We start from the raw sequence: 13,176 nt of genomic DNA on the forward strand, positions 1-13,176 counted from the left end.
GTTTGTATAGAAATTGCGATATTCGAAACTCCACCCTTTTTCTGGAAGCCGTTATAAAGAATTTGACGGGGTGTGGCCTTTATGGGTATGTAGTAGGGATACCCATCTTAGTATAGAACATAGAGACTTTTAAAACGCTACTTGATTCTATTCTTAAATACGTTTATTTATTTTTTATAAATATTAATTTCATCCATCTGCTGTCCCTTTTATGTGTGTTGCGTTTTGGTCTATACGAAACTTGTTGGACACCCCATATTACCGTAATACAGAACGATTTTAAAGTGATACTTCAGATATTAAAGGGACATTTGTATTTATACGGATATTAGGAACAATAAGACTATGAAAATGAGTCTTGGTAGTTATTTTGTTTTTGTGTTATTTTTTATATAAAGATACTCTTTAAAACTCTAAAATTCTTAAGTTACAGTCAATGCTAATAATTAGCATAACAGTTTGTTTAAAAAGTGCGGAAAATACAGGTAACAACCGAAAGGCATATGAGTCCGGTGTTTAGAACGTCGCCATGCGTGTTTGCTGAAATTGTCTGCTAGCGTAATTGAATGCTAGGAATTGGCTGCTAGAATCCGCTCGGTATATCGCATTCGATTGGGAAACTGGTTGTGGTTGCGTTAATCGAAAGTAGGCTAGGAATCGCAAAAAAAAGAAAAGACGAAGAAAATGATTTTGCGTGTACTGTTCTTAGGTTTATATTGTGTATTTTTAAACAGTTCTGTTGTAAAATCTCAATGTCCATGTGAGACCAAGCAATTATGTGAACCAGTGAAAAATACAACGAGAAAAGAGGTGGGTGGATCAAAAGGTGGTCAAAACCGAACCGGAATTTGGACTGGAACAATACAAATGTTTTATTACCGTGCTACATGTGATTTATACATAATTGTTTTGAGATATTTTATTGATAAAAAAAGAAACAATAGGCAGAGCCTATATAAGTGCTCTCCTAAACAAAATGGACATCAGACAATATTCATAATCATATATATCTAAAGCATAATAACAATGTCTAATGGCATAAAATATTTAACATAATTAATATTTTTTAATATATAGTAATAAAAGGTAGAGAATAGATAGAATAGAAATGGGATAGTTAAGAAAAAATATGATAGTAATGATCCTATTGTTGGAGCTAACCTTATATGAGGCAGTAAGATCAGAATAATAAGTTAATTCAACTCAAATCTCTTACTTTCAGCAATATATTTACATGTATGTACTGCGTTAAAAATTAAATTGTTTTCTTCAATTGGTAGGTTTATTGACACGGATAGTAGTAGATCAATGTCTAAGATATCAAGGTAATTCCGTAACGATGCAAATAAATCATATCTTTGTCTGATGAACAGAGGGCAGACATAAACATAATGAAAATTATCTTCACAGTTATCTCCACATGCACAGCTTGGGCTATCAGAAAGATGGCTTAAAAATAAATGATAGTTTAAATTGCTAGCATAGTTACGAAGCTGACAATGGATAATGTTACATTTATGATTTCCATAAAGATAGAGAGTAGATGAAGGATTGGGATTTCCCTTTTTTATTAATTTTTTATAGGTACGCAGACATGGTTCATTTTGAGTTAAACTGTCAAGATCATTCCATAACTCCATTTATACATAATGTTACATATAATAATTGTATAGATATAAAGACAGTCTGGTGACTCAGCAATAATAAAGCTAATGATAAGAATAATGAACACCTAAATATATACATGATTAAACAAAATAAAATAATTTATAGTTATAAAAAAAAAAAAACCATCACAGTTATTTAACGTGTTACTATGTGTGTCTGTGCACACTATCCTTATTTTTCCATTAACACATGCTTTAATTTTTGTAACTTGTTTTAGGGTTATTGTTCAAGCATGCTGCCATGGCACACACTGTGTTGCCTGTCCAGGACAGTGGGTTAATGGCACACTGTGTTGCCTGTCCAGGACAGTGGGTTAATGGTTATTAACTGTTGGTGGTTACTGAGAGAGAAGTCCGTGTGTGGCCTGTCACTTGCCCACTGAATATACAGTCACTGATAACCTAGACAATAAAATGTATTTAATATGTAATAAGGGTGGATGCTGGTACCAGAAATGGTCATGGATGTGAATCTCGATATGGCAATAGATTATCAACCATACGTACGTTTGATGTTTTAACCACTAGACTGACACCATCCATCATCAGTGGAGTACTGTTAATCAAGATAAACCTCAACATGTGTCGAATAACTATAGACCATGTATTTAGAAATTTATAACAGGGCAAGGCCATTTGGTCTAGGTTGATGGAGATTTGGTGTGTGTGTGGGGAGGGGGGGGGGGGGGGCTTTATGGATAGAAGGCCAGACCATTAGGCAAACTTCATTAAGTTTCTTAATATAAGACAACAGCACTCAATCAAAATAAACAAGTATGCACAGTTTCATGTTTTTGTAATAAAGCAACTTTCAAGAGTTGTGTTCAAGTATAATGACCAATTACTAATGCTGAACTCAGACTACCAACTGTCAAGAAGGAGTTGTCCAACTCAACAGTTGCATTGTAATTTACCCCACTCCCGAATTATGACTGGTGCCCTCAGATTAATAACTAATAGGGTGTAGACATTGTATACAATGAGAATAGAGTTGTAAGAGTGTTCGGACTAGCAACTGAACCGTTGTAGAGATCGGCCAACTCTGTTGTGACAGTTGGTAGTATGCACCTAGCATAATATGCAAAATTAAACAGAAATGTTTTTAGATTTGATAAATGATACTCTGTTTAATTTTCAGGGCATTGAAGAATATGACTTGGAAATTGTGGCAATTTGCTTCATGGCCGCCATTAAATTCAAGCTCTGGAACAAAGTGGAATGTTACTAGTATAATACTAAGTATTTGTTTTTTATTTCCAGGTTTTCATGTTCTCTCTACATGACATCAAGCAGACATGGAGTAGGTTTGACTGGACGAAGGTTACCACAGTGATAATGGTGGGCTATGTTAGTCCACAGTTGATGTGTTTTGCTCATAAACATGACGCCAGGGTGGTTACGATAGGTGAGGATTTGAACAGGACACAGTTATTTATTTAACTATGTCATATGATACTTTGATTAATCAGACATTTTTGCGGATCAATTTTTCTTGGGTTTAGAACAAATAAATAATTGTTCCAACAGCTTGTCCATCTGGACAAGTCATCTGAAAATTAAAATATATAAAAGATCATTTAGTTGTGAATATAATGTTGTGATATATATGTTCGATAGGTTTATTTTAATTGAGCATATGTTTCGTTGACCAAAGACAAGTTGATGTTGAATGTTTATGTAGAGTTCTAAGTTTGGCACAAGCAGAATAGTACATACCATAGCCTTTGACATACCAGTTGGTTGGAATGGGAAGTGGTGTGATTATTTGATCCATTTTAACTCCAGCTAGCACTCCACTTCATTGTCCCTAAATTCACCAATATATCTAGGGTGTACCAGTTGGTCTAGACCTGGGAGGTGAGGGTTTCGAATATCAACCTGGTGGACCATTTTGTCGACTGTACATTATTCCTGGATATCTATGTAAATAGCTTAAACACTTTTTACAATTAGTCGGGATGGGTGGAGTGGGGGTTTCTTTAAAATCCCCACACCCCACCAGGACTACATCTTCTTGATACATTTTCTGGAGTCCTATACATAAAGTTTTCTTGATATGGAGAGCCATATGTTTTACTATATTGTTTTATTTTAGGAAGTCTTCCTGTCAACAATTTGACAAATGTAGACGACAGAAAAAGGTGGATTTCCTCGCAGCTCAAACTTGTTCGGGACAATTTTCTGGATGGAATTAATATTGATTTTGAGTCTGCCATTCCACACAACAAACCAGACCTGAAACAAGCTTTCACCGACTTGGTTAATGAAACGAACCAGGCTTTTAAGAATGTTTTGCCAAACTACCAGGTAAACATACATCATTCATAACTAGCTACTGGTATTTTAGCTGCGTGGTTATATACAGTTCAGAATGTAGTATGAGAGTTATTTATCCTGCAAGCACCGTTTCTATTGACAGAATATGATGATGGATAAGGCAAAGTAATATTCTGCTAGACTTTGCCTCATATGACATCACATGCATAGCTACATTACCAAATCATTCATTTGACCTCCTGGTCATAGTACATTGTGGCAGAAATAACAGAAATAATAGCTTTTCCGCTTAATTTTTATGGTCTGCAGGAGAAAGATAATAACTAGTTAATGACGTCATATCCTGTTCGGGCCAAATGAGAAATTCCACTCAGCAGAATTTCCCATTCTTACCTTCACAGGATAAAGCCAATATTTGGTGTCATTAACTAGTTATTCTCTTTATAATAGTATTACATATACAGTGAAACCTTTTAAAACTGGAATTCCCTCAAAACTGACATTTTCCACGTCCTTTTTTAAAAATCAGTAAAGAACTTTACCTCTCTAAACCGGATACCTCTTAGAACCGGACATTTTACTTGGTCCCAAGTGTGTCCGGTTTAGAGGGGTTTCACTGTAGTTTATTGACATACTTGCAATTTATACCACATGATTTTAAAAGCTTTTGACAAACACTTCTATGGACCCATTGGGCTATTTCTCGCTCTAGCCAGTGCACCACAACTGGTATATCAAAGGCTGTGGTATGTGCTATCCTGTCTATGGGATTGTGCATATAAAAGATCCCTTGCTGCTAATCGAAAAGAGTAGTCCATGAAGTGGCGACAATAGGTTTTCCTCTCTCAATATCTGTGTGGTCCTTAACCATATGTCCGATGCCATATAACCGTATATAAAAATGTGTTGAATGCGTCATTAAATAAAACATTTCCTTCCTTCCTGATTCCTATGATTCACCCTCCCCAGAGCATCATATAATTGTTGAGTGGCCTGTAATGAATGAAGGAATCAAAAACATTATCATATTAAAAAACAAATTGGTATGTATAAAATTAATGTGTGAAACATCAAAAATATTTAGTGTCACTATAACAAATAAAACATTTCATTTCATTTCATTTCAACTTATTTTATGCTTATATCCAATTAAAGTTCAAGCATGCTGAAATGGGCACACACCTCAGCTATCTGGGCTGTCTGTCCAGGACAGAGGGTTAGTAAGAGAGAAGAGGGTGTAATGGTCTTACACCTACCCATTGAGTCGTTAAAACTTGCTCTGGGTGGGAGGCGGTACCGGGCTGCAGACCCAGTACCTACCAGCCTTATGTCCAATGGCCTAACCATGACCACCACCAAGGTCGGTATAAATAAAACATTTTTCTTTTCAACAATATAACATGTTTTGCTATTAAATGGAATTTACCACTTTGTTTATTTCATTTTTTTTGTCAAATATGATTTATATCTCATCAAGTGAAGTTTGCAATCATATCTCATGAGTCGCGCTTGCGCTATGAGTGTGATATGATTGCAAACTTCATGAGGTGAGATATAAATCATATTTGACAAACAACATGAAATTTTCTATTTATTATATAACTTTTGGCAATTTACCTTTATTTTTAAAATGCCAGCAGCAAAATAGTTCCGGCCTTCTTAGTGAAGATAACACTTTCTACAGTGATGATAACACATTTTAGAGTAAAATAGTGAACTTTTTACTCTAAAATGTGTTATTGTCGCTAAGTGACTGATAACACTTTTATTTCACTGATATTTTAAGATATGTAACTAAATGTTCTATAATAAATATTTTTCATTTATGTAGGTCACTGTAGATGTAGCATGGAGTCCCTTGGACCATGACAGGTGTATTGATAATCGTTGCTACGACTACCCTGTCCTGTCAACAGTTAGTGACTTCCTGTTTGTAATGTCATATGATGAGCAGAGTCAGATATTAGGTGACTGTGTAGCTGCGGCAAACTCAGGATTCTACAAAACACTGACTGGTATAGTCTATTCTTACACATATGGGCTAAAATAAGGGGGTTAATGTTGTTTCGATAAATGCTTCTCAGGGCTAGCAGGGTTTCCGCCAGGAAAAATAATGTGGGTATGTAGTTATGAGTTTGTGACTGCAGAGCTGGCAGGCGAAGGCGCCTTATTGGGAAGGGAGTCTGGGCCATAGAAAAAATGGATTTGTAGATGTCCGGAGAAGCGATTTCCCGGCACTTGGAGTCTGAAATCCGGGCCAGCTCATGGTGATATTTTCCATGTTTCATAGGAGAATGAATGATGAATGTAACAGTCGGCAGGAAATTTGTAAACTGGCCTTCATATTTTTGAATTAATAGTCCCGATTATTCATGAAGTAGGCTGCGTTCAGCAACAGCGAATGATGGAATCTTTCCCAAACTATTTTGACTGTTCTCGAAACGGTCATTCGGTGTCACGTGTTGAGTAAAAAAACAAAACAAAGTCTAGCACACGTAAGCCAGAAATAGTTGGCTGAAATTTAACCAATGGGATCAGGTTAAAATGGAATTACTACAAAAAAAATGAACCATTTTCGTTGGCGAAAATGGAACCAATTTGGCAAAAACGTACCTCAAAGTATTGGCTCAGTATGGTTAAAATGGTAGCCTACCTTTTAAGCATATTCTTATTATTGCATATAATAAACAGGAACCATTCATAACTACCAATCCTGCCCTCTCATGTGCAGGTCTACACCGAAATACAATTATTTAACGTTTTAAACAAACTCATTTTTATTTTTTATTTTACCCTAACCCGGACATTTTAGCCATAGATTTTGGTGCTGTTTTAGTCAATGCTAGGTTCCGTTTTGTCTCATATTTACACTTGCGCATTTTGTGACTCAGTTGCACATAATTTTTCTCCAAGTCTTTGTTGGAAACTTAAAACCCCAAAGTGAGAGATTGATATGGTGCAAAAAAAAAAACCAAAACCAAAAAGGATTTATTTTGGGTACGTAATTTTACCCTAGAATTATTTTTGGGTATGTAATTATACCCTTTTACCCTGATGGCAGAAACACAGGCTAGCTCTGGGTGAGTAAAAATTTTCGCCAAATTGTCTTTAAAAAATACAAATCTGCAGTTATTTTCCAACAAAATATCAATATCATTACACTATTTTTGTTTGCCAAATTAAAATAAAATTCACCAATTATTCTTAAAATTTGTAATTGGCGAATTTGGTGAGTGGCAGAGCTACATGCCACTGATTGGCTGGCTTGAAAATGATGATATTTCATTGGTTGTTCACTACCACTGGAACAGTGGCATGTGCAGGAAGTTGTGCAGGGAAGCATCTAGACTGTACATAGTGAACAAAGTTTTTAGGGGGATTGGGTCATGCTCTTCCAGAATATACATTGAGAAAAAGAAGATTTGCCTGGAGCAGGGGAGATTCCACCCCCCCAAAATCCCCTCTGTAAACATGTCTGTGGAACATTATTATCATGCATTAAATGTTTCCATTTATGAGTCAAATAAACACACATTATACAATCTACAGAAAAATTTGACCAATTTGTTGCATAAACATGAAATTGTATAATTATATATCTGGTATTTTTTGCAGTATAATAATTACTTTCTATGATGTATATTAAGATAGTAGTTTACAAAATAATTAATAGACAACTTGATTAAGCAAATTAGTGTATTCACCTATTCGCAACTGTAATCTATATCAGTTTCAACTTTGTTTAACCTTTTCAGGACTTCAAGGCTATCTGAAGTATGCCCGGATTCCACCAAATAAACTAGTTTTAGGTGTTCCGTGGTATGGCTACAAATACCAGTGCCTGAACTTTGACACAAAAGTATGATTATTTTATTTCTTTTTAGTTTTCTGATTATCTGGCAACCTTTTCTTTGATGTTTATCTCCATCTAGAGTTTTGATTCTATTGTTCTAAAACTTGGGACAGGAATTTTCTAGAGCAAAAAAGGACAGGAAAGGAATATTTGTTTAATGACACCTCAGCACATTTTTCAACTATGGCTATTTGGTTATTTTAACACTTGGTTGAGAGAATGAATGAGTTCAACCCTGATTATATTAAAGCTTATTTGAAATTTTTTAAATAATTAAAATTGATGGTTAACATTAAACATTTTACAGTCCATCACCTCCTAGAATTTTGATTGGATAGTTCTGACACCTAGAATTAAAAAAACTATTCTATTAACTTTAATAATCTTTAAAAAAAAAAGAGAGAGAGAGAGAGAAAAAAAAGAGAAAATAGCAGAAATTTCTGTGCTAACAGGCTTCTTGTTTAATTTCACGTTAATATTGTTCACTCAACCTACTTTAAGACAGATATACTTAGTTTCTTCATTAATATGCTTGTTATTATTTGTTGCCAGATAAGCTAATTTTAATCAGGCAGCTCAGATTGTGTAACCAGCCTGCATTTACCCGGTGACTTGAAAATGTCTAATTAAATGGCTGAGCTCACATATGAGGTGTTATATAGGATTGACTTTTCACCTTTGATGTTAAACAACAACTGACATATCAAAAGCTGTAATATATGCTATCCTCTCAAAGAAAGTGTATTAAAAAAAAAACCTTCTGCTGCTAATTGAGAGTATCCTGGAATCATCTGGTTTCTTCTCTAAACATACGTCACAATTGCTAAATATTTGACAGTTTAATTCCTAGATAAAAATTTTTTTTTAATCATTTTCATTTTCTATATTTGCTTCATTTGAAATTTAAAATATTGCAAAATATAGTAGATTTATTGTTTGTTCTAGATTATACTTTTGTTTAATGTTCCTTGTGTGCACCTGGTAATATTTCAGACCAAAAAATGCGAAATTGCCAAAGTTCCTTTCCGTGGTGTGAATTGCAGTGATGCGGCAGGGAAGCAGTTTGACTTTCGAGTCATTATTCCAATGATGGAAGCATCAACATCCAAGAGAATATGGGACAAAAATACACTAACTCCTTATTTTTACCAAAAGGTACAGTTACCTTCTATGGTTATTAAAATGAATCTGTCGATCTTTCTGGCGCCTAATTATATTGTAACACATATTAGGAAAAAACATTTCTTTTTGATAGAAATTGAAGCATACATTTATTACTAGATTTAATTATGTTAATAAATAAATAAAAATATTAATTGTCTTTATATTATGTGAATTTTAATGTTATATTTAACATTAATATATTGCTTTGAAAATAGTTTTGATTGTTAAAACATTTCAGTTTGTTTGATACATAAAAAGAGTCTATATCCTTCGGTTGATTATCACTGTTAATATAAGACTCCATGATATGTGGTCATGTGGGATAGAAAAAAGTACATCCAAGGTCGTGGAAATTTCGACATAGGATGAAGACCTAGTCCCAGAGTAGAAATATTCACCATGAACTGTCTATTTAACAAATTAATTTTATTATTAAAAAAAATATATTAAAATTTTAATATTTCTTTTGAAAACAATAACCATTTGTGATAAATTCTGGAAGTCCTTATTAGTTTATGATGTGCGGTCGATTTGGGATTGATCCTCATCGGCAGGCCCATTGGGCTATTTCTCGTTCCAGCCAGTGCGCCACGACTGGTATATTAAAGGCCGTGATATGTGCTATCCTGTCTGTGGGATGGTGAATATAAAAGATCCCTTGCTGCATTAGGAAAAATGTAACGGGTTTTCTCTGATGACTACTTGTCAGAATTACCAAATGTTTGACATCCAATAGCCGATGATTAATTAATCAATGTGCTCTAGTGATGTCGTTAAACAAAAACAAAATTCTTCCCTTATTCATTTATTCTCGTTGACAGAATACAACAAGTGGCGAGTATTACGAGGTTTGGTATGATGACCCGGAAAGTCTCTCTCTGAAGTACCAGCTGGCTGACAAGATTGGTTTGAGAGGTGTCGGTGTGTGGAACGTCGACTGTCTGGACTATGGCGACACACCGTCTGCAATCAAGTGGCGCACCAAGATGTGGAACATGGTCCCGAAATACCCACGTTGAGCTTGGTGCTCAAAATTAGTGCCTATTGTTTTGCTATTGTTACATTTATAACCAGCCTCGGTGGTTCCAGATCATATCATCCACTATTTTTTTCATCCCTGGTCATTTCATCCACTTTTTTCTTTCTTTTTTCTATTTTTTAATTTATTGCCATTTAAGTTCAAATCTTTAAAAGTAATAGTATTTGCATTATAGTTAACAAATATTTATGTGACATGTATACAGATGATAGATGAAAACATTCTGTTTCATCTATTAAAATGTTATCACAGTTGGTAATGCAACCCTAACTGGTAATTAGTGTACCTGTGAGCTACAACCGGCCTCAGTGGCACAGTGGTTAAGCCATCAGACTACAAGCTGGTAGGTACAGGGTTCACAGCTCGGTACCGGCTCCCACCCAGAGTGAATTTTAACAACTGAGTGGGTAGGTGTAAGACCACTACACCCTCTACTTTCTCACTAACCACTAACCCTCTGTCCTGGACAGACCAGATAGCTGAGGTGTGTGCCCAGGACAGTGTGCTTGAACCTTAATTGGATATCAGCATAAGTTGAAATGGAAATGTATATTGTGTACAGAGTTGTGTTCAGTACATATATAAAACTTCACATACATTGTTTTGGCTTCCTATCTATTGCACGAGTTTATTTGTGCAAAAATATATACCACGAGACTATGTAGCGGTTGAGTGGTATGTTCTTTTGCTAAATTAACAAGTGCAATAGATAGGAAGAGAAAACAACATATGTGAAGTTCTGTATTTATTACATACGTTCTTTTATTTTTTACAATTTTTTTTTTTAATTTAATGTCATAACTACACTTTCTTAAATGTATTAATAAATCCTCCTTTTATGGATTTTTTTAACGTTAAGAATCAACACTCTGCAGCAATCTTGTGTAATGTTTTAAATATGACGGGACGTAATTTGTAAATCATACATGACGTCAGTAACAAAAAGGCGCTAACGCTATTGAAAATAAAAAGGGAATTCCCTATTTACAAGTTCCGGTCCAGATTGCACATGTGTGATGCAAGATAAATTTATCACATGGTTTGAAAATGTCTTTATCACTATAGTAAGATTGAATAGGTATGTAATAAAACTAGGTTCTTGTCTTTTCAAATGTTATAAAATTGGACAATCCACTAAATTGGCTAAGTTGCCTATTTCAGCAGCTAGAGACAGATGATTTGCAAAATAAAAACATCAAACGTGTTGGTAACATCCGTCTGACGTAATATTATAGTGTTTTCCTCCTATGAACATGCCAAGTTTCATTAGTCGTCCTCTAAAGATTCCCTATCAAAAGTTGTTTTCTATCAGAAAATTAAATTATTTGCTTGCAATTTTAAATGAGTACCGGTATATAGTTGAAAGTATAATGTTTATATTTCATAGCAAATTAAAGTTTAAAAGTTTACAACTTGAGATAGCACCTTTAATACTGCTTGTTGATCAGCTTCTTATTAATTATGTACTAACACTTTAATATTGTGTATCTTTAAGGGCTATTCCAGAGTAGATCACATTAAAAATCAATGAATTAATGAATATTTAACAACACCCCAGCACCAAAAAATAAATCAGCTACTGGGTGTAAATACATAAATGAACTGATCATCAACATCAATATAAAGATTCTAAAGTTAAGTTACAACACAGTGTAAAGAGCTGTGAAAAATGGCACGAGAGACTTTAATTATTATTTCTTTTTTTCTTACTTTAAACAAAATTTAGTTTTGTGGGTAATGGGTGAAACCCCCCCCCCCAAAAAAAAACATTGCCTTCCCTTTCATGTGAGCAATTCTGAAATAGCCCCGAGAAAATGTTTACCTGGTATATATGTCGAATCAAGCCAGATATATTGTTTAACTTTTGTGTTGTTGAAACATTTTATTATTATCCTGATAATATTATGTCCAACCATCCAGTGAAAAAGTAATCGTAAGTGCCGTGTTGTATTGCAGTATCATTTGGCTGCAGATGTTTGATAACAATTCTTATCATATAATATCTTACATTTTCAGTACAATCAAAGTATGTGATATTTTTAAGATCACATACTTTAAGATAACTTTTGATAACTTTACAAATTAGATTTAAATTAATCGAGGTCACGACACTATGTTTATTGACATTTAAGCAAACATACATGTGTGACACTCCATAATTGACGTATGCATTCATAGTTATCGAATAAAAACATTTCAATGGCAATTTGACACTGAAAGCTGTCCAGCGTTCAGAAAACAAAAAAACGTTAAGCCCTAGTTTGTTTTGATGTAAGGACATCCAAAATGATGTCATTCGAGTTTGACTTCATTTCCATTCAAAAATACACAGCACCACATATTCTTACGTCATTTGAATATCTAGTAATGGTAAACTGGAATTAAAGTTGCATGTACAGTTTACAAAAACATGTTGTATTAAGCTTGAGATTATATGATAAAGAGATTATTACCCTCACCAGAGGCTCGCATAATACAATTTTTATTCCTAATACATGATATTGACGATACTGAAAAACACTCTGGTAATAACCTCTATATATTTTATTAAATAGATTGATGGATGATCAATTATTGTATTTACTGTACTTTATTACATTCCTTTAACTAGATGTAACAATTCATTGTTATAGTAATTTGTGTGGTAGTGCTTTTACAGTACCGGTATTATACAGTATATACTTTATTACATTCCTTTAACTAGATATTAACATTTCATTGTTATAGTAATTTATTATACAGTATATACTTTATTACATTCCTTTAACTAGATGTAGCATTTCATTGTTATAGTAATTTGTGTGGTAGTGTTTTTACAGTACCGGTATTATGCAGTGTATACTTTATTACATTTCTTTAACTAGATGTAGCATTTCATTGTTATAGTAATTTGTGTGGTAGTGTTTTTACAGTACCGGTATTATGCAGTGTATACTTTATTACATTCCTTTAACTACATGTAACATTTCATTGTTATAGTAATTTGTGTGGTAGTGTTTTTACAGTACCGGTATTATACAGTATATACTTTATTACATTCCTTTAACTACATGTAACATTTCATTGTTATAGTAATTTGTGTGGTAGTGCTTTTACAGTACCGATATTAAACAGTATATACTTTATTACATTCCTTTAACTACATGTAACATTATACCGTAGTAATTTGTGTGGTA

At 33.9% G+C, this 13,176-nt stretch overlaps 1 protein-coding gene across 1 annotated transcript; it reads left to right on the top strand.

Annotated features, from left to right (window-relative positions):
• The first annotated feature begins 601 nt into the window (after positions 1-601).
• LOC121381989 (di-N-acetylchitobiase-like) lies at positions 602-10,417 on the top strand. Its single transcript, XM_041511442.1, has 7 exons — positions 602-810; positions 2,928-3,072; positions 3,763-3,974; positions 5,776-5,959; positions 7,700-7,803; positions 8,791-8,952; positions 9,783-10,417. The coding sequence occupies exons 1-7, from the start codon at positions 685-687 to the stop codon at positions 9,978-9,980; spliced, it is 1,131 nt and encodes a 376-aa protein (XP_041367376.1). The 5' UTR covers positions 602-684; the 3' UTR covers positions 9,981-10,417.
• The last annotated feature ends 2,759 nt before the right edge of the window (positions 10,418-13,176 follow it).

This window comes from Gigantopelta aegis, chromosome 9, assembly GCF_016097555.1.
Source record: "Gigantopelta aegis isolate Gae_Host chromosome 9, Gae_host_genome, whole genome shotgun sequence".
Taxonomy (NCBI): domain Eukaryota; kingdom Metazoa; phylum Mollusca; class Gastropoda; order Neomphalida; family Peltospiridae; genus Gigantopelta; species Gigantopelta aegis.

What these genes read in the sequence shown, in the direction of transcription:
- LOC121381989 (XM_041511442.1), top strand. Translation starts at nt 685, where the DNA reads ATGATTTTGCGTGTACTGTTCTTAGGTTTATATTGTGTATTTTTAAAC. An exon ending in AAAATACAACGAGAAAAGAG is followed by an intron (nt 811 to 2,927) that starts GTGGGTGGATCA and finishes TTTTATTTCCAG; the next exon opens with GTTTTCATGTTCTCTCTACA. An exon ending in CGCCAGGGTGGTTACGATAG is followed by an intron (nt 3,073 to 3,762) that starts GTGAGGATTTGA and finishes GTTTTATTTTAG; the next exon opens with GAAGTCTTCCTGTCAACAAT.